At 51.8% G+C, this 20,743-nt stretch overlaps 1 protein-coding gene across 2 annotated transcripts in view; it reads right to left on the bottom strand.

The window, feature by feature from the left end:
- Nucleotides 1-2,531: 2,531 nt before the first annotated feature.
- SIL1 (SIL1 nucleotide exchange factor) overlaps nucleotides 2,532-20,743 on the bottom strand; it is a 206,245-nt gene continuing 188,033 nt past the window's right edge. For both annotated transcript variants that reach the window (XM_040622381.1, XM_008691544.2), the window contains exons 8-10: nucleotides 6,075-6,171; nucleotides 5,462-5,626; nucleotides 2,532-3,051 (exon numbers count right to left, since the gene is read on the bottom strand). In XM_040622381.1, the coding sequence (XP_040478315.1) occupies nucleotides 2,695-3,051; nucleotides 5,462-5,626; nucleotides 6,075-6,171 (619 nt within the window). In that variant the 3' untranslated portion in view covers nucleotides 2,532-2,694. The remainder of the gene's footprint in view (nucleotides 3,052-5,461; nucleotides 5,627-6,074; nucleotides 6,172-20,743) is intronic.

The following is a 20,743-nucleotide window of genomic DNA, read 5'->3' as shown; positions in this document are numbered from 1 at the left end:
TCAACAAACACAATCTGAATGAAAGAATAAATCAACAAGTGAATTAATGAAAACCAAGTCTGCTGAGGGGTGGAGTGGGGACGCAGACGACCACTCCATTCCCCATCCCTGTCAGCCTCCCACAGAGAGGGCCTCATTCAGCCCTGCTGAGGAGCAGGGAAGCAATAATATTCATCCAGGGCCTGGAGGGTGTCAGCCAGTCAGAGCTCTCCATCCTGTCCTTGCCATAAGGCCCCAGCACGTAACAGGGGTGGGAGAAGAGGAGAGTAGCCTCTAGGCCCTGGCAGGAAGAAGTCACATCACCCTGAGTTCAGGTGGCTACAGCCCGCATTACCACTTTCTGCCTAACTCTGAGCCCAGGTTTCCAGGACGGCACCCAAAGGGAGGACAGAGAAAGTCTGCTTTTAGCTTGCAGACAATCAGTGATACACTGGGTGCTGTCACCAGAACCCACAGCCAAGCAGCCTGGGCCTGAGCCCAAGCCCTGGGTCACACTGCTGCCTCTGTCCAGTTTGTTCTGCTTCAAGGTCCAGAAAGTCAGAGGCCAGTAAGAGGAATGCAGACTTCACCCTTCCCTGTGTCTTATCTGTGTGGATGTGGGGTGGGGAACAGGGTAGCAGCAGTCAAACCACCTAGCCTGCACGCTCAGCACCATGGCACTGGTGTGACTCCCCTCACCGCAGCCCCCAGATGCCCCTTCAGTCCCACTGACATGCCCTGGCCTTCACTCCCCACAAAGAGCTCATGGCCCAAAATCTCCTTTTAGCTTTTTTTTTTTTTATGATTTTATTTATTGATTTGAGAGAGAGCAAGACAGCCCAAGCAGGGGGAGGGGCAAAAGGAGAGGGAGAGAGAGAAGAGGCTCCCCCTGAGCCGAAGGCAGACGCTCAACCACCTCAGCGCTCAACTCTGCCAGGACGACCCCATACCCAACTTGTCCCCAACCCCGAGCCTTCCTTGTTCCCAGCATGTGCCGGGGCCACCTCATCCTCCCACCCTCCTCTCTCAAATTCACCCACAGAGTCTGCTGATACCATCTTTAAAGGAACCTCTGACCTTGGCCCTAGCCAGGCCCCGGCACCTCCTTTCTGAACCCTGCCTGCTTCACCACAGAGCAGCTGTTCTGCCATCCATGCTGGTCCTCCCACCCCTGCCTGCCTAATTCAACACAGCCACCTTCTGAGCCACACAGTCAAGCCTTCCACAGCATGTCGGAACCAAATCCTACCTCTGCCACTCAAAAGCTGTGTGACCTCAGGCAGCCCATTCAGCCTCTCTGAGCCATGATTTCCTCATCTGTAAAACATATTCAGAAGGCAATTAAAGGTTTTAAAGGCAACGAAGCAGAAAATACCCGATACATGGTAGACTTTGGGTCTGATCCCCACGATGCCTGAGCCGTGAGGCTTCCCACCCTGCAAAACAGGCTCCCGCTTCCCTCCTGCCTTCCTGGGAGGGTTGTGCGCAGGCAACAGCTCTCTCCTGAGCTTCCTGTGTGTTGTGGCATGAGGTGGGCAGAAGAGGTGAGGCCTCTTGGGTGAGGCCAAGCAAAGGGACTGCAGGGAAGGAAGCCACCCACTACCCTATGTTTGTCCGGGTCTCGGTTTCCCCCAGAGCTCCGTGAAGCTGAGATTTCTACATGCCAGGCCAGGATGGGGAGATTTCTCACAGAGGCCAGGAGGGGCTGCCTAAGCAGCAGGAGTGAGCCTGTGATGCACTGGGAAAGGCTGAAAAACAAACGCACCAGAATCCAAATCAGGAAAGCCCAGGGCTGGGGTTGCCGTGGCAACCTGCAGCAGGCTCCCAGCCCAGCACTCAGCCTCTGTGGGGTGGGGGCCCGGACGCGCCAGGCTGCCTCCGCAGTGCACCTCGGCTGACACGAGGGAGGGGCTAGGGCACGGAGGCGCACCTCTGCCCTCTCAGGTGGGCCTGGGCTTCTACTTCCAGCTTTAGGGAGATCACCCCTCTCCAGGAGTGAGGCCCACACCCAAGTGCCCTCCAGAGTGCCGCAAGCTACCCCCAGTCCTCCCAGCACCCTGGTCCCAGCACCGATGGCTCCAGCCCAGCCCATAAGTTGCCGGGGCTGACAGGGCACCACTGCCAGAGGCCTCAAAACTATTTCGGGGACCAGGAGGCAGTGAGATGAGCCCCCAGACCTTCCCTCAGAGCCTGGTGGGGGAGGGAACGAGCATGGGTGCCCGACCCTGCTGTAGTGCTTTATGCATGTTTCCTCACACTTAATGGTACTCCCCTGTGACAGTTGAGAAAACAGGCTCAGGGGAAGGTAAATGACTTGCCAAGGTCACAGAGCTACCGGGTGGGAAAGAGCTGGGTCCCAGCCAGGGTTTTCCAACTCCTGAGCCCAGACCCTTCCCATGGGGCCTATTACTGGATGCCCTGGGCTGACCATCCACCGTGTCATCAGGGGCCCCTCAGATGCCTATCTACCCAACGACCTGGGGGCTCCTAGACATGTTCCCCCAACCACAGGACTGTGTCCAGTCTGCACAGACACACAACAGACAATGGCCCTCAGGTCTCCATTTAATGGCCAAGCCAGCACTGCTCAGATGATGCCCAGGCCCCAGTAGGGAAGTCCTCCCTCCTGGCTGGTGTTCCCTGAAGAGCCCACCCAAGCTGGTGCCCGTCAACCTCACGAACGTCCCGGTCCAGTCCCGGTGTCGGGGAGCAGCCTCATCTCAGCTCCTTCAGCAAGCTGTCGATGGAGCCCAGCAGTTCCCGGAAGTATCCCTCATCCTCGCCGTCTTGGAGCTCCAGCGTGGCCAGAGCCTGATACTCAGCCTGCAGGCTGACCAGCGTCCTGCTGAGCTGTGGGTCCTGACGGTAGCGGTCCCGGCAGGTGGCCAGGAGGGCGCCAAGCGTCTGCAGCACCTTTTCTCGGGCATCATGCTCAGGGAGAGCCAGGAGGCGGGCGGTGATCTCGCACCAGCCCTGCTCCCGCAGGCCCGGCAGGAGGTGGACCTGGCGGTACTGCTGCAGCTTCTCCGGGGACGCCTCCCGGGTCAGCTCAGCCTCCTCCTCAGCGAACATCTGTCACCCGCACGTGGGTTTGGGGGAGAGAACACACAGAGAGCAGTCAGGGCCGCCATCCAGACAGGAAGGCAAATGGCTAACATCAGTCCGCCCCGTCTTCCTCCATCCTTCTGGGCCTCAAAGGCCCAACATGGGAGAAGGCCAGTTGGATTCACGGCTTCACACACGCTCCCCCACCCATCCATCCATAGGTCCATTTGTCTGTCCATCCATCCATTCATCAAAAACAGCTGTGCAACATGCCAGGGAAACCAAGATGGAGACACGAGCCCTGCCCTCAAGGAGCTACTGAATAGTCCCTAAGTAGCACGGTAACTTGAGGTCAGCAGTGTACTGCTGAGGCCAACAGTCTGGCTTCCATTTCGGCTCCAGCACTGACAGCCGAACGGCCTTGAGCTGGCACTGCGTCATCTCTTATGCGACGACATGAGCCCTTCAGGACCACTGGGACGACTCACTGGCGTAGTGAGCACACACAGCCAGTGCCCAGCACACAGCACACCCGGCCACGGGGGCTCGGGTATCAAGGAGAGTTACACCGTCTACACAGCAGCACATGGCAGCCACACAGCAGTGGCAGCACCATCCTCCCCTCCGCTAGACCCAAAGTCTGCCCCAAAGCACCAGGAGGGCAGGGACCGCGGACCTAGACCAGCACTAGGCAGGGCAGACAGCCAGAGAACGCTCGTGGAAGGAACCAGTGGGTGGGGCACCCGTGTCCCTTCAGCTCCAGGGAGGCAGGAGTGGATGTGGACTCCTGACCAGAGGCCAGCATCTCATCTTCTCTGCAGAAGCAACAACCTGAGAGGTGGGTCCACTTTCCATGGTAACAGTGTACCTGCTACTTCCCATGATACCCTCAGGGTGGGGGGCACCTCGATGGCAACCTGACACGCCTCCACCTCACGCAGCTCTGGAGCTAGCCCCGGATCCTTAGTTCTTCATTCTTCCTGAGGAACCACAAGCACAGAGAAGCCCCGACTGCCTCAAGCACAGTTTGGCTGACATCTGGCCTAAGCTCACTGGCTGAAACTCCTCCAGTGCCCTCCCTGCCTGCAGACGGACAGCTATCTCTGTCTCTCTGCGGAGAGAGACACCAGTGTTCACAGCACCCCAAGCCTCGAGGCGAGCTCCGGGGGCCAGCAGGCTCAAGTAGCTCTCGGTGATATGCCGAGGCCATGGCACCTGCCACACCAGGTCTGGGGGCAGCAAAGAGACACCTAATTCACCAGAGGAAAGAGGTCAGTTTCTCCTGGGAAACACCAAGCGGACATGCAGGTCCTTCTCCGGGTTTGCGGGCCTGTTGCCAGAAAGTCAACTGTGCACAGGCCTTATTAATCGGATGTGAGCACCGCATGGCTGCCCGCTGTTCTGGGCTTCTGCAGCTTGGAGAGAAAGAGGGAAAGAGAGAGGGGGGAGAAGGAGAGGGAAAGAGGGGGAGAGGGGGAGAAAAGGCAGAGAATGAAAGACAAGGCAGGCCCAGAGAGACAGGGAGCGCCAGAGAGTCAGCGCACACACCACAGCAACTAGCGGCCGGAGAAGCAGTTCCGCACAGCTCTGCCCCTCAGTCTGAGGCAGGGCAGGGAGGCAGTGGTGCCGGCAGCTGCCCACCCTGCCCCCGAATCCGCAGTCAGCTGTTCTGGGGAGAGTGTGGCCAGAGAGACAGCTGAGAAAGCTCAGCGAACTCACTCTGCAGCCGCTGAATTCCAAGTCCAGACCTGGCTGTTTGCACTCTCTTCTTAATTAAGACAGTTTTCAGGCTCACAAAGACCGAAGTGGGCTGGGCACCAAGTCTCCTGCCAGGTGGCAACAACAGGGTTCCCTGGGCCCCTCGAGGACAGCCATTCTGAGCCCCTGCCCAGGTGAAAGCTCCCAGAGGAGGCGCCTCCATGTTTCTAGAATCTAAAGATCTAAAGATCACGTTTCTAGAATCTAAAGATACAGCATCATTCCAGCCTCTGGGTAATTGGTGTTCCGGCTGCTTCAAGGGCCCCAGACACAGCTGCTCTGTTCCACCTGCTCCCCATCACCCCACCCTAGGCTTTAGCCAAATAACCTGCCATTCCATGAAGGGTCTATCCTGGCCATTTCTGGCCCTCCATCACACCGCCGCCTCCACCAGCACACTCTGCCCTCGCCCCCGCCCCCCCTCCCCAGCTCCTCACCAGCCCTCAGGTTTCAGTTTAGCTGTCACTTCCCACAGGACACCCTGAGGGCTCAGAGATTCTGGGTGCGGGGCCCCAAGGAGGAGCCGCCACAGCCTCCCTGTGTGCCCAGCACAGTCTGGCACGTTCTCTTGGGAGCACCATTAGGAGGATGGAAGGCGGGACGGAAGAGGCCAGGGTCAAAAGGCGAGAAGCAAAACAAAGCAAAGTGACACAGACGCAGCACAGGTCCAGGCACTCACCTTTTCAGTGATCAGGTCATACAGCAGAGTGACCACGCGCACGGCCAGCACCTCGGTGCCCTTTGCCCGCACCAGGCTCCTCAGGACCTGCAGCCCCCCCAGTTTCAGGAACTGCTGCTGGGCGTAGGGGAAGTGTCGCAGTAGGGAGCACAGTGCAAACAGGACCTGCAGAGGGTGAGGAGCCACATGGAGCCCTCCTCCAGGGCCTAGCAAAGGCGGCCAGAGGTGCCCCCAACGACCCCAGCCCAGCCTCCATTCTCCCCGGCCTCACCCACCCCCTCAGGTCCAGCTATACCCCAGAACACAGGTCTGTGAGAGCCAGAAGAGGGGTCAGACACCTTTAACGTTGCCCAGCGGGCAGACAGAGGCCCAACACAGGAAGCCAGAGGGTGGTAGCCCGGACTACCACGGGAGCTGAACCTAGGCCTCCAGATGCCTCGGCAAGTTGCCATGCCGCTTGAGGTGAGTGGGACCTCTCCCTCTATGCCATCCAGTGGATGCATGACCACTCAGGTCCCCAAGGGTGACAGGCACAGCCTGAAAAGGGACCCTTGCCCTGCAGGCTCCACAGATGTGCGAGGGGCTGGGCAGGAGGAAAGGAGCAGATACACACCTTCTTCTTTGCAGGGAGAGGCTGCTCCGTAGCCAGGATGACCAGCAGCTTCTGCAGGGCTCCCCCCTCGATGGCCTCTACTTGGACCTTTGGGTTGCTGGGAGGAAAGCACAGGACAGCATGGCACTGCACCCCCTCACCAAGTTGGGGGCACGCCACTGTGCTCAGCCCAGGGACCTGGGTGGTTAGGGGATGCTAATGCACCAGCCATCCCCTGGGGAAAACTAAGGTGCCCAGGGGAGGCTTCCCACTTGGGACAAGCTAGAACTTAGCTGGGTGAAGAGATAGAAGGGCTATACGTCTACCGGGGTACAAAGGTCTATGACCAAAATGACAGGGTCAATGGCTCCCACACTATCCTGCCACCCAGGAGCCAATGGGCTGGAGTGATCTGGGAAGGGAAATCACCTCCATTCTTTTAAGATCTCCTGATGCTAAAGGTGCTACTCAGTGTCCCACCCACAGAAGTCTTCCTTCACACTCCCAAGGCCTACAGTGGGTCTTCTTCCTTCCGTCACCCCCAGCAATCATACACTGGGGGGCAATTACTAAAAGGTCTGTTCTCCTCTGAGCATGAGCTCCTCCAGGCCACACGCTGGGACCCCCACTCCTCTTTTCTTTCCTGGGTGGAGCACACAGACAACATGTAGTCAACACTTGTGGGAAAAATACAGCAAGAACGAATGAGATCCAGGGAGCCTCTTAACCTGAGCAGATCCTAAAACAGGACCAACCCAGATGCCTCCCCACCACGAGAGTAGCTCCTGCGATTGCCCCCCTGTTCTCAGCACTCAGCACACAGCCTATGTCATGAGGCCCAGGAAAAGAGGGCCAGATGTGCACAACCAGGACTGTACCAACCCACACACAGCAACACTGTAACACTCAAAGCCTAGAGCTGCCTCTCCAACTCCTCTCCCCATTCTAGGCTGGAGAAAGAGCGAGGAGGTTCAAACATTCAGGCACAACTCTCCTGGATGAAAGCACAGGGGCCCGGCTGGTGAGACCTCCACAGGCCAGGGTGCCAGGCAGGAGACATGTCTGGGAACCTCTTGCTTTCCAAGATCAATTTAGTGATCAATGAAGGAGGAAGTATGAAGCACAGGGACCTGTGTAGTTAGGCCCTCGAGGGAGGTCAAGGCTCCCTCGCCAGATACTTAGGAGGCCTCAAAGAAAGGTGGCGGGTTCCTGAAAGCCTGAGGAGAGGAGGGGTAGGGGCCAGACCAGAGGTCACAGAGTGGCTGTCACACTCACCCAGACAGCCCACAAAGGGCACCGAGTCTCTTCTTGGCTCTGGTTGCTTCACCTTAGCAAGCCACCAGCTCCCTGGAGACCCAAAGAGCACACGTTCCTCCTAGCCCCAACCTTGGCAAGGAGCCCTCACAGCATCGTGGAGAGTGAGGCAGGGTCTGAGACCCAGAGGAAACCGGAGGCAGGTAACAAGAGAGTTCACAGTGCTGCTTGCAGGAGGGGGCCTGCCACACAGCAGGTGCTCCGTCAAAGCTAGCCCAATGGCATGGTGATGGCACCCCATCCTACCAGGCATCAGCTTCAAGCTTCAAAGAAGAATCAGCACACTGAGCCAGTTTTCCTGCTGTAAATGGGAGGCGCGTGGGTCTCTCTGCATCCTCTCAAGCCAGAAAGGACGTGCAGGGTGGGTGCCAGCCTGTCCCACTGCAACTCCACTGGTGTGTCTCAGGAGTAGCCTGGAGATGGGCCAGGGCCTCTGGGGAAGGGAAGCTGACAGCTCCTCTCCAGACAGGCAGGTGGGCACCAATGCAGGGGGGCCGGGGAGCTGTGCCTCTCCCCTGCCCCCTGCTCCCCCCACTTGAGAAAGGCAGCTGCTTCATCAAAGCGTGAGCTAATTAAGACTGTCTCTGCCATCATGTGCCTGAGGAACGCTCACCCGCAACAGGCAGGGTCTTTTCTAGGAAAAGACGACCATGCTGAGAAATTCACACAAACGTCAAACGCTGACTCCCAAGGAAGGGGGGCTGCGGGACCCAACATCACATCAGCCTCACAGGGAGCACCATCCCTCACAGGCCCACACAGTGGCAGGGACAAGGTCCTCCAAAGAAAGCACATGGAGCTTTGTGCTTGTCTACAGATCTGAGAACAAGACCTAGATGTGAGATAATCACCCAACCAACCCTGGAAGACAAGAGGTGTTCTAGGAGATCCACTTGAGCACGCTGGGTACAGGGACCCGCCGGGGCACCACCCAGAGAAGCAGCCCTGTCACAACATGAGGCAGTATTGGGAGAGAGAGGAACTGTGCTCACCCATGTCTCACTTGTTAGGAGGAGAGAGAAGGCTCAGACCCTTAAAGGAAGCAAAGCACCGACAAGAAACTAAGTAAGAGAGCAAGTACCATGTAGGCAAATCCCTAGGATCCTCCAAAGAGAGAATAAACTGACTGGGAGGGAAGGAAAGACACCAAAAGCCAGTAAGAGATATGGCTTCCCTGGTACTTCTCAACCACGGGAGCCCCGATGTAAGTGACAGAGGGCCAGACAGCAGCCTGTCCTAGGAAAGATGTAGAGGCGAGCCGCTGCTAGGCAGCCGCTCGGGGAAGCCCCCACATGCAGGACAGGTCTTTGGGGAAGCTCAGCCAGCTCTCTGCCACTGAACAAGCCAGGATCCACACATAGGAGAGAGACCACACCACTAGATCTTACTTACAAGTTACAGAGGGAATGAAAGATATACAACATTAGGCCAGGCCAGGTGGCTCTGAACCTAAGGCTGGTGGGGGTGCTGAGAAAGAACCGGAAGGCCTGGGCTAGAAGAGCCAGGAGGGCTGCACTGGAGAAGAGACACTGCAGGAGGCTAAAGAAGATAGCTTATGGACAGGAGGAAGGGCAGGTGCCCAGGGAACAGCATGAGTGTGTGTGGAGAGGCGAGACCACTGAATGAAGAGCTGTCCTAGAAAGTCACGGAAATGGGGTCAAGAGGTGCAGCTGACAAGAAGGTACAGGTCAGGAGGCCATGCTGCTGATAGTGCCAAGGAGGTCTGCTGGCTGGGACCTAGGAGGGGTGATGCAGGACCCAGACCCCACCCAGTAAGCAGAGCCTGCTCCTGCTCCTCCTGCCCCAGCAAATACCAAACCTGAAGTAAAATGAAGATTGGTGACAAGCTCCTTCAAGCCACACAGACACCAGAGAGGGCCCAGGAGCAGGGTCTGCCTCAGGACAGTGGTCCTGGGGACAGGAGATGAGATGGCGGAACCTTGTGAACCAGGCACAACTTATCACTCCCAGGTCGGGTTGGCTGTGGCTATGTGGTGTGAGCTTGTATCTGCCCAGCATCCCTTCCGTCCCACCTCCCAGTACTGACACACTTGCCTCCCTTCCTTTGAGACGCTTCTCCCTTTCCCACTCTGGTCCTGATGGGGTGGGTCCCAACTCCCTAAGCCACAGTGAAGGGCTTGTGGATTGGGTGCTGGTCTGTCATAGCCCGCCACCACCATGGTCTCTGTGGGTCACCCAGGACTGGGCAACCAGAGCCCTGAGTCTACAATGGAGTCAGGACAAAAAGAAGTTCTCTTCTCCGTAAGCCAGGAGCACCTACAGTCATGAAGACAGTTGCCGGGTCCCAACCCATTCCCAAGGAGAGAAGCTCATTAAGGTAGGACAGAACAGAACTCACACAGAAAGAAACCAGAGGGAAAAAGCAAAAGCCCAATACTTTGCTACTTGCTGAAATCATTTTTATAAGGCAATAAATTTACTTTCTCATCTGCAGCAGAGTCCTGAAGAACTTGAGTGAGGAGAGCAGGACCATCAGCTAAACATGGGCCTGTGGCCAAGCATGGCCTCAACAGCCCTGGACCTTTCCGCCTGTCTAACTTAAAGGTGCCCATGTGACTCTGGGCCCTACCCCAGGCTTCAGTGGCGCAATACTCGCTTCAGGGGTTCCATATAATACCCCCTGAAAACAGTCTTTTAGTACTGCCCAATTGAGGGGCTAAGGAACACAGCAGAGGGAAGGTGGGGAAGGTAGAGCTTGTTTTTCCAAACGACACTCAGTCCAGCCAGGCAGGGACAGGTGAGCTGGGGACTGGAGCAATCCACTGTGGTGGGGCAGGACCAGCATGCTCTCAGAGCCTCTCCCTCCCCCGGCAGCTCAGCCTTGGGCTCTGAATGTTCATTACTCTGTGCTTTGGGGGATGAAATGCCCCAAAGAGTTGAGTGAGGTTAGGGGATGTGCAAGGGCCAGGGCCTGGAGAACCCTTGGTGGCAATCCTGTCAACAAAGCGCTGATAATCTTGGGCAAGTCCCTTCATTTTTGTTTCCTCACTTAGGAGGCTGAGCTAAAACTACCTTGTGTTAAAGGTATAACAGCTAACGAATGCCAAAATGCAGCCAGCGCAATGTGATGGGAACATTCCAATTATGGTGGGTTTGCTACAAAGAGCCCAGACCATATCTTCGAGAACACAGATGCCCCGGGCACATATATGCTGGCCTCATCCCCCTCCCAGCCCACAGACTCAGGACCAGAGCTGTGGCCCATGCAGGGGGCGGGGCGGAAAGGTGGTTCCTGCTGGCTGGAAGGTGGGGAGCCTGACAGTTGGGGATTTGAGTGAGTTAAAAGGGCAGGGGCCTGGCTTGCCTCTCAGCGACATCAGTGGCGCTGGTGTGCTCAAAGTCAACAGAAGGATATTAAGGACGTAGCTGGTCTCCGACGAGATAAATGAGACTAAACCTTGTTCAGGGCTAAGCCGGCTGGACTGAATAAATACCATTAGCACTTGGATTACTGGGATGTTCACAATCAGCAGGCAAGTCAGCTGTCTGTGTGCAGAGGGATGGCAGCAGCTGCTACTTTGTAAATCTTGGGTGGGGCTGGGGGGGTAGATCACAGAAATGGAAATGATTACATTTGCAGAAACCAAACAGTTTGGGTCAGGGTGACCGATGTAGGCAATCTGCCAAGGGTCAGAGATCATATTTCAGCTAAGCAAAGCTGAGCAAGTGTTGGGGGGCAGTCTGGGGGAAGGTGGTTCAGCTGATCCCAGAGTGTACAGCCAAGCCCAGCCATGGGCCCCATGACAGCGCTGCCCATGAGTTGCCCTTCTCCCTCTCTGGCACTCAGGACGGGCCATGTAATTTTCAGGGCCAGCGCAAAACGGAAATGTGGGGGCCCATGTTCAAAAACTCTTAGAAACCTCAAGATGGAAAGGGCAGGGCATTAAACCAAGCACAGGCCCATTTCAGGGTAGGGTCCCATGCAACTCTAGGGTCGTACAGCCACAAAGCAGATGCTGCTGACATTAGGGCCGTGTGCACAGGAACAGGAAACACACAGAGATCCTGTTTGGGGTGAAGTGGAAAGCGAGGACTGAAAAGGGAGTTCAAGAAACTGGAAAAGGAAGAAGACTGGAAAAGGCAGACTTCTGGAATGGAAAATAAGGGTTAGGTTGACTCATTACCTGGGGCTGAATAAACACCAAGGTAAAACCCCCAAAGCAGAGCCTGTGTCCTCCAGAGTCCCAGTCCCAACCTAGACTCTAGGCTTGTCCATGCATAGGGGTATGCGCTCTCTCATGAGTCTCGCTATATTTCTAAGTAGGATTTCTAAGTAGGATTCTTTTTTTCATTCTCTTAATAACAGAGGGAAAAAACTGCCATTGCTGTGAACTACCACCTGAGAAGAATCCACGCAGTGTGGAAAGGGGGCATATCTCAGGGGAGGACATGGTCAGGCTTAATCATTTGCAATCCTGCCTGATGGAAGTGGTACCTCCTCACCTTCTTGCCCAGAGAGAAAGATTCCTTCTCTGCTGGCCTCACCTTGTCTGTGCCCTAGTGTGTGGCCTTGATCTGTGGAACACAAGGATTTGCAGAATGTGCAATCTTGAAATAGGCAGTTCGTTAGGGATCTATATTAGCCTGCCATCTAGGTATTAAGGGGGTAAGCAAGCAATTAGTCAATCAAGAGATGGACAATTACCAACTTGAATAAAAAGAGAACAGGTTCACCAAAAGAATAAATACTACATACAACCCTTCCACATGAAAGTGAAGCCACCAGTAGAATCAAAACATCCAGCCTGTAACGTGAGGCCCATACCACAACTGGGACGATGGGAACCACACTGGGCCACTTCAGAAGTTCCAGCTGGACACGGGGGAAGGGAAGGAGTACCACTGGACCCATTCATCAACAGTTCACAACCAGAAGCCAGTCGTGTAAGCAAATGTGGGGCAGACACAATTCACCACAGTGATAGTGCTCACAAGAGTATCTCTAAGAGGCCCTCTGCACGTGCGTGCACGCACACACACATGCACATGCACGTACACACAGATCAAATGCCCACTTCTGGAAAGAGAAACAGGGCCTCAGGGGGTGTAGCCCCAAAGAACCTTAACAGACATCTGCTAGCTCTCACACATAACTCCACATCACAATCACCAGGGACACTTTTTTGTTTTGTTTTCCCCCTCATTGGTTTCAGACTGGGCACTTTAAAACTTACAGAAAATTACACAGAAAACTTACAGAAGAGTTACAAAAGAGTAAAAGAACTCCCATTAAGATTCACCAATTGTTAACAATTTACCACACCTGCTTTTTAATTTTCTTACTATTTATATTTAGACGTATTATTTTCTCTCCTGAAACATTTGAGAGTAAGTTGCCTCTTTACCCTTAAATGTATCAAGTGTGTCTCCTAATTAGAACCACAGCACAATTACCAAAATGAGGAAATTAACGTCAATATATGATCTCCAGATATTCAGATTTTACCCACCCCCAAAATATCCTTTTTATAAGAATAATTTTGGTTTCGGGTCCAATCCAGGGCTTGGCACCATGAATTCAGCAGCATGTCTCAAGTCCCCTCTACCCCGACACTCCCTTCTTAGCCTGTCCTTGTCTTTCATGACACTGACAGTTTTGAAGAGCGCAGGCCAGTTGCAGAACATTCCTGAGTCTAATGTTTTCCCATGGTTAGACTGAGGTTACCCATGTTGGCAGGAACACCGCAAAAAGCACTGTTGTGTTTTTCTCGGCGCATCTTATCAGGAGGCACGTGATGTCAGGGAGGGCCACTATGGGCCGTGTTCACTCGGATTACTGGTCACAGTGGTGTCTGCCAGATTTCTCCATTATGAAGATGCTATTTGTCCCTTTGAAATGAATACATATCTTGTGGGGAGACACACTCTGAGATATGAAGACAACCTGTTCCTCACCAAACTTTCACCCACTGGTTCTGGTGTTCACTGATTATTCTTCCTCAAAATTATTATTACTGTGATGTTTGTCAAATGATGATATTCAAACTCGATCACTGCTTCTACCTGTCTGTGTTGGCAGTCTGTGAAAGAAGAGGCTTTTTCTCACTTACTCATTTCTATCAGTACGGATTCATGGATTCTTAATTAATCTATGGGTTATAATCCATTTCTATCATTATTTATTTTGATGCTCACATTATCCCTGATTTAACCACCAGAGCCTTTTCATACTGGCTTCTGTGTCTTTTCTACTTATTTCCATCATTCTCTAAGCACGTCTTTACTTTCTGGCCTAAGATGTTCTTGCACAAGATATTGTACTTCAGCTGTACCAGCTGTAGACTCAGCCACTTCACCAATGAGCACTTGGGGCACTTTTTCAAAATTCTAACAGATTCTAACCCCTACCCTACACAGACTGAATCAAAGCTTCAGCAGATGAGGCTCAAAAAACCCGATTTTTCATAAATGTTCCACCTGATCCATACTGACATATCTGGCACTGATGTGAGGGCCAACATTTGGGATAATTAGAACCAATCGACAATCTTTTACCTGGTATAGCACGCCTGATAACTGACTGTCCAGTATTTGAAGACTAGAGCAATAGGGGGCTCCCCATCAAACAAGGCAGCTTTCCGCTGCCTTGAATTTTAAACTCTTCTAATTGCTTGAAAAATGTCTTCTGATAAGGAGCTGAAATCTGCTTTCATGAAGCTTATTTACACACACTGGTCCCAAGTCTTCCCTCTCAATATAGAGAGGGTCATTTGACTCTGTCCTGACAGGTACCCCTTCCGAAGCTTAGGGATAATCAACTGCCCAGAGAAAGCTCCCCTCAAAATCTGGCAAATCTACCTGCAGGGCTCCCGCTTGGCTAACCCCTCCAGAGTCCAGTGGGCCCAGCTGCCTCTGCCCCAGGATCGCTCTGCAACTAATGCCTCAGGTCACATACAGGTGTTCGGCAGTAGTGTTGCAGAACTGACTCATACTGGGCCTGCCTAGATCCAATCCCCTGAAAGCTGTTCACATGATGAGCCCAGGGTTCTCCAACATGGCCCTGAACCTAAGTACAGAAGGCAAAAACCAAGTTACCAAAGGGTATGGGTAGTAGGACATCATATATTTGTCTCTCAGTGGTAGGATTTATTTTTTTAAACAATATGCGCTTTTATAAAATTAAGAATTCAGTAACAAGATTTAAAATGTCACTTTGCTACCCAAGCCCTTCATCCTGGCATGTCACTATACCTTGGGATCCTCATTCTGTCATACCCAGCATGGTAGTTAGCCCTTTCTGATCTGTGTCGTCTGTCCCCATGTCCTCATATAAGAATATGAATGCAGGTTGGGCAGGACAAGGTCTGATGTGAGATCTTTGGCACAAAAACAACACAGTCAAGACTCTGATGTGGACATTGAACCATTTGTAAACACACATCTATTAGGTCCGATTGTTCAAGGAGCTACAAATCCACATGTCTTTATCATAATTTCTCTACCTATTAGATTATCATGAGATTCTGATGAATGCTTCCCTGAAATGCAGTCCCTCTATGTAACACTCACCGAAGCTCCCAGGATGGCAAATCTTTCTGAAAAGGAAGTTCAAACCGGGAGGGAGCATGAGAGAGTCCTCTGGGGTGCTGACAAAGTTCTGTTGCTTGATCTGGGGTGTAGTTGCATGTGTGTGTTCACTTCCCCCCGCCTTTTGTTTAAGCCCCCCCCTTAAAGTTTAATATATTTAAGAAATCTCTACACCCAACATGGGGCTCAATCTCATGACCCCGAGATCACAACCTCAACTAAAACCAAGAGTAGGACACTTAACTGACTGTGCCACCCAGATGCCCCAGGAAGACCATTCTCCTTAAAAGAGGAGAGGCAAAACAAACCTAGAAGGGAGGACGGGGATGCCCTCACCTGCTGCAATGACTCATCTGCCAAAGCAGGGGGCTGATGCCCTCCTAGCCATACACGCACTCTGAACACTAAGCGCTTGGGGCAGGTCCCTTTGTTCTCAGCATCCCAGGTCTTACCCTCCTGGTATTCCTGACAGTGTTGTCAGAGCTTCACACCCTTCTCTGTTGGTTCACCTTTTTTCTTTTCCTTTTTTTTTTTTTTTTAAAGATTTTATTTATTTGACAGAGAGAGAGACAGCCAGCGAGACAGAACACAAGCAGGGGGGAGTGGGAGAGGAAGAAGCAGGCTCCCAGCTGAGGAGACTGATGTGGGGCTCGATCCCAGAACGCTGGGATCACGCCCTGAGCCGAAGGCAGACGCCTAACCGCTGTGCCACCCAGGCGCCCCTGTTCACCTTTTTTCATCTCTTACACAGAAACTCCACTCTAATGTCTTGCTGTGCGGCCATGTTGGCCTCTAGGCATCTCCTCCCTCGTTCCCCGCAGTAATCACCTATGACTGCATTGAGCACATCTCACTTCTCAGACTGAGTCATCCTCCTTTTGAAGCTCTTGCCCAAACATCCTATCTGTCTGCTCCTGGACCTTCTACAATCTGCTTTCCCCCAAACCCAGAGAGTTCTGCATTTCCCTTGGCTTCTCCAAACATGGCCACTTCCTGCTAAGGTCCCCAACACTTCCACTTCACTGAACATACCCTTTCTGTTGCTCAGAATATCACGTCAGTAAGGCCCTTTTCCTTATGGTTCCCTTAATCATCTAAGAGATGAAACTGTCAGAAAAGTGAGTTAAGAATTAAAGCAAATCAAGAATTTATCAGAGTCTTGTTTTCTATCGAAGGAGATTTCCAACTGTTCAGAAACATGGAGACCCAAAGCGCCACACCAACTTGCTTCGGCACCAGAAAGCCTCTTCTACACGGAGGGTAAATCGCTGACATCTTATCCCGTGGTTAGTTTGTGTGTTCTTGGGTAGGCCAAGAGCCAGTGATTTTGACTTTTATTTCACCAAAAGCCCAAAACTCAGTGATAGCCAACTAGTGAATAAAAATTACTCTGGCGCCAGAGAGAAATGGGTTCAAGTCCTACTTTCCAGTGTTTTTATGTTGTGTGACTTGAACAAGTTACTTACTCTTTGGACTTTAGTTTCTATATCTGTAAACAGGGATTAGTAATATGTATCCCTTGGCATTGTTGTGGGGATGAAATATAATAATATATAAGGAGATTAGTGAAATTCCTGGCAAATATCAAGCATTCAATTAATAGTTGTTTTAACATAAAGTATTATACTATTTAATGAAAATTACTATTTTTATTTTTCTGCTAAGGAGTGCCTGGGTTTTTAGGCTTCTCGAAAGTAGGAGGGGCTACCTGTGGTTGGAGACAAAGAAGTACCACTTCCCACTGAGTGGCCCTGGGTTGTCATTCTCAGCTCCTCTGGCTACATGGACAAAGGCAGGGCAGAAAGAATTCATGGGGGAGAAAGGTAATTAACAAGCTAGAGGGAGAGATTGGGAGGAAGGATCAAAGAAGCTAATTAGAGCTGGCTAAAGGGAGGCCACAGGGTGGGTAACATTCAAGATTGAGAGCTAAAGAGAAATTATCTGTGGCCTATAATTATTCAACAAATGCCTCCCAGTAATTGTCTCAGGCAGTCTGAGGGAGGCAAGGTAGGAGTAACAAGGTTAAGCAGAAGAAAATTTAGACGAAAGCATATGGGAGATTTTTCACACAGTCAGATTTATCAAGTTTATTAGAGAACACAGAGAGGATGTTACTTGAGGTCATCTATACCAGCTGGTGGTTTATCTCCTTCACCCAAGATGCTGGGGGGACCAGAGCAGGCCAGATCCACAGGGTAAGAGGGCTACAGGGAAATCACCTACCAATCTTTGTTCTGAACCGCAGGCCATAGGCCCTTGGTGGCTCAGGAAGGAACTTCCTTACTTACCCAGCTCTTGCTCTCAAGGGCTCAGAAGAGTGCGCTGGGCAACCACTCACCCTTTCCTCCAACTTTCTCCTCCCCTTTATCAGAGCCAATGGAATCAAGCGGGGCCTGTTTGGCTTTTGCCACAAGCTGCAGAAATGTTTATGAATGAGCCATTCTTTTTTCCCCCAGTTTTATTGAGAAATAATTGACATACAGAGCCATCTCTTAACAGCAAAAGAAAAAGCAACAATCGTGGGATGGTCTATAGCTGAAAATGACAACACTGAAATGCTTCGTTTACAAGATTTGGAAGTCATATAGACTACAAATCCCTCTGCTGTACAACATACATAACAAGTCCCCAAAATATCCTTTGTTTGCTGAGGTTCTCCTCAGATATTTAAGGTTTCTGACAGTTTAAATATGGTGAACAATATGGTAAACCATTCAAATATTTTGCATCATTGGTATTTGGAAAGATCTTTATGAACAATTAGTTATGGTTCTGAGAGGGAGGTGCAGCACCGAGGCTCCTGGTTCTCTGTGGGGGGGGATCGACAGGGCCTCTCCAGCTAGCTCCATTCCGTGTGGCTCATCCCCTGGCTCAAGTAAGCATGGGTTTCCTGCCCCTAGCCACTTCTGTCACACTGTAATGGAGGAAAAAACTGGGTGGAGTGGGTCTGCTGACTCCCTAGTCAGGCTTAGGACTCCAGGTCAGGAAGGACACAGAGCTTCCCCTAACGCCTGCCCTTGCCTGAGGCCCGTAGGCCTGAGTCACCAGGAATGGGGGCCTAAAGGGAAAGAGAAGACTTCCTACTCCATGAAGATCTTTAAGAACTGGCGAAAAGCTCCAGTTCCTCTCAGCGTCTGCAGACAGAGTGATGGATGGTTCCGTTTGTGAGCATGCTATTTGTCTGACTGAGGCTCTTTGTCCCGATGCTTGGTCAACAAATCCTGATTGGGCCCAGTGCGCACAGGGTCCTCAGCTAAGCAGCTTGTGGCCAGAGCAAAGAATGGAAAATAGTTCTTGCTCCTATTAGACAAAATTAACAGCCAACAAGGACATGCGGAGAGGTACTTTATTAGACAAGTCACTGTGCAAAAAAGTCCAATGTTAGGTGTAATCTGAAAAAAGGATGGCTTGACCAGGAAGGTACCCTGAAGAATGACCTGAGTAAGAGCAAAAGTCATTAAGATAGGAGGGAAAAGGTTACAAGTCTGTATGTATTACCCAAAGGAATTCAGATGAAAGTCTTTCTTCCCCCCAAAGAAAATGTTAAAAATCACCTTTCACAGACCTTTGAAACTCTTTTTCTAATAAATCGTTAAAAGGCCTTCTGCCGGAACCATTCTGATGCCAACAAAAAAGTTACGCTCATAAAATAGTTAATGTCAAAATGTAAATGGTTTGTTTAAGATACAGCAATTGTTGCTGAATCAAATACAAAATCTCTATGGCTTGAATAGCAAGGGAAACAAAAGGCTTGACGATTTAGTGCTCGTTAAAGCCTGTCTGGCTGAATTTTAGATTGCAGCTTAAAAGAAAAAACATTAAACCAGTTCAAGTGTGAACTGACATATGCACAGCAGTTCCCAGCTGCCTACAAACGGGCCAAGGACACAGCCTGGAATGTGACTTGCACACACCAAGGCTTGAGGGTGGCCGTGGTCCCACGCCGAGGTGTGCGGTAGAGCCTGAGGTGAGCAGAACCCCCAGCACCGGGACCCCGACTAGGCTCTCCCTAGGCTTTAGGTCAGCACTGTGGAAAGGGCCAGCCCCCCCTGGCTCTTTCCTGCAGGAAGCCGCAGGTGCCGAGGAGAGTCAACCTCTAGGCAAGGCTGGCTTCTGCCCGAGAGAGGCAGAAGAGCAAAAGCATTTGGCACTCCTTCCCGTTTTCTGGCCTTGCTTATCAGACGCTTCCACGAAGCCACACAGTAGGACTCTGGCCCTGTGAAATCTGAGACCAGCCTGGTGACCTTCACAGGCCTCAAGTTTGGACTTAGAAATAGTTCTTTGTGGTAGGTTTGTGGGGTGCTGAGTAGAACCTCTGTCTAAATCCTCTTGCCCACTGGGCTGTAAAAGTGCTTAAAATTTTACCATCTGCGATTTCTTTCTTAGAGTCTTAACGATAATTCTGTCTTTCAGGTTCCTCTATTAAAATGCCAGTGCCCCTGGGTTGGGAGAAATGGTCATGTGTAAGTAGAGTGACCACATAATTTATTGTGCAAACTGGGACACTTTAAAGAGTGAAAGGAGGTACTATTAATTACTGCTCTAGGACAAGAGGTGTAAATGGAACATATGGTCACCTTCTGTATAAGGCTTTGTGTTAAGTTCTATGGAAGGTACAAAGGTAAATAAAGACCTTGCACAGGCCTGGACTCTAGACAGCGAGCTGAGGGGCTAAGGATCCTGGGAAAAGGATAAGGCCAGGAATCCATGGGAGGGGGACAAGGGCACCACGGAGGGAAACAACAGGGCAGGGTCATAGGAGGCAGCGTCACAGTGGTAAAGACCATGACTTCTAGAGCCAGACCTAATTAACCTGTCTTTGCCCAAGCCTCCTCCATCGGTAAAATGAAGATTATTTCAGAAGATTGTTGTAAGGATTAAATGAAATATTGAATATAACAGTTCCTGACATACCATGTTCACTAGGTGCAATAATAATAACATACCGGGGCCAGCCTTCTACGTAAAACCTCAGCTACTTCTACGAATGCCCCAATCAGAAGGTGGAGGAGAAGCAGGAAGAGAGAAAACCCCAAAAGGGCAGGCTTGGCTTCTCCTCCCTCTAAATGAAGCCCCAAGGGGCCATTCCAGGGCTGAGCGCAGCAGGGCCTCAACTGCAGCAGCTCTTGAGGAGGGCATGAGGTGTTGTGGGCTGCTCTCCTAGGCGCTCCCCTTTGGTCTTAAACTTCTCACACTGACCCAGCCCATCGCCAAAAGCCTCGTCTTCAACTCCTGGAGGCAAAGGCCACCCCCTGGCTTGCTATGCTCCAGCTCCCTGAGGGCAGGCCACAGAAAGAAGTGCCCTTCCAAAGTGATGGAGCCCTGTCCTAACGGTGGGGGATACTACCTGGTGAGTGGTGGGACATTCTCCTGGGGCTCCTGTAATAACAGAAATGCAAAACTAAGGGCAGCCCCTCACAGTCAGGAGGAGAATGCATTCTGGAGTGCTGTCCTTTCATAGCTCTCAAGTATTTTTCAAATGTTAAGTCAAGGGGCACCTGGGTGGCTCAGTCGGTTAAGCGTCTGCCTTGGGCTCAGGTCATGATCCTGAGGTCCTGGGATTGAGACCCACGTCAGTCTCCCTGCTCAGCGGGGAGCCTGCTTCTCCCTCTCCCTCTGCCTCCTCCCCAACTTGTGCTCTTTCTCTCTAATAAAAAAAAAAAAAAGTTAAGTTACACAATCCTCATGACAACTCTATGGGGCAGATATTTTTACCCCCATTTTACTAATCAATAAACTAAGTCATAGAGAGTTAAGTACTTTTCCCCAAGGTCACATAGTGATGTAGTAAGTAGCAGAGTCCCGAAAGCTCAAGAACAGGAGCTAAG

Source organism: Ursus maritimus, unplaced genomic scaffold (assembly GCF_017311325.1).
Source record: "Ursus maritimus isolate PB19 unplaced genomic scaffold, ASM1731132v1 scaffold_5, whole genome shotgun sequence".
NCBI lineage: Eukaryota > Metazoa > Chordata > Mammalia > Carnivora > Ursidae > Ursus > Ursus maritimus.
Note: the sequence above shows the minus strand (reverse complement) of the source record. Positions and strands in the feature narration are given on the sequence as shown.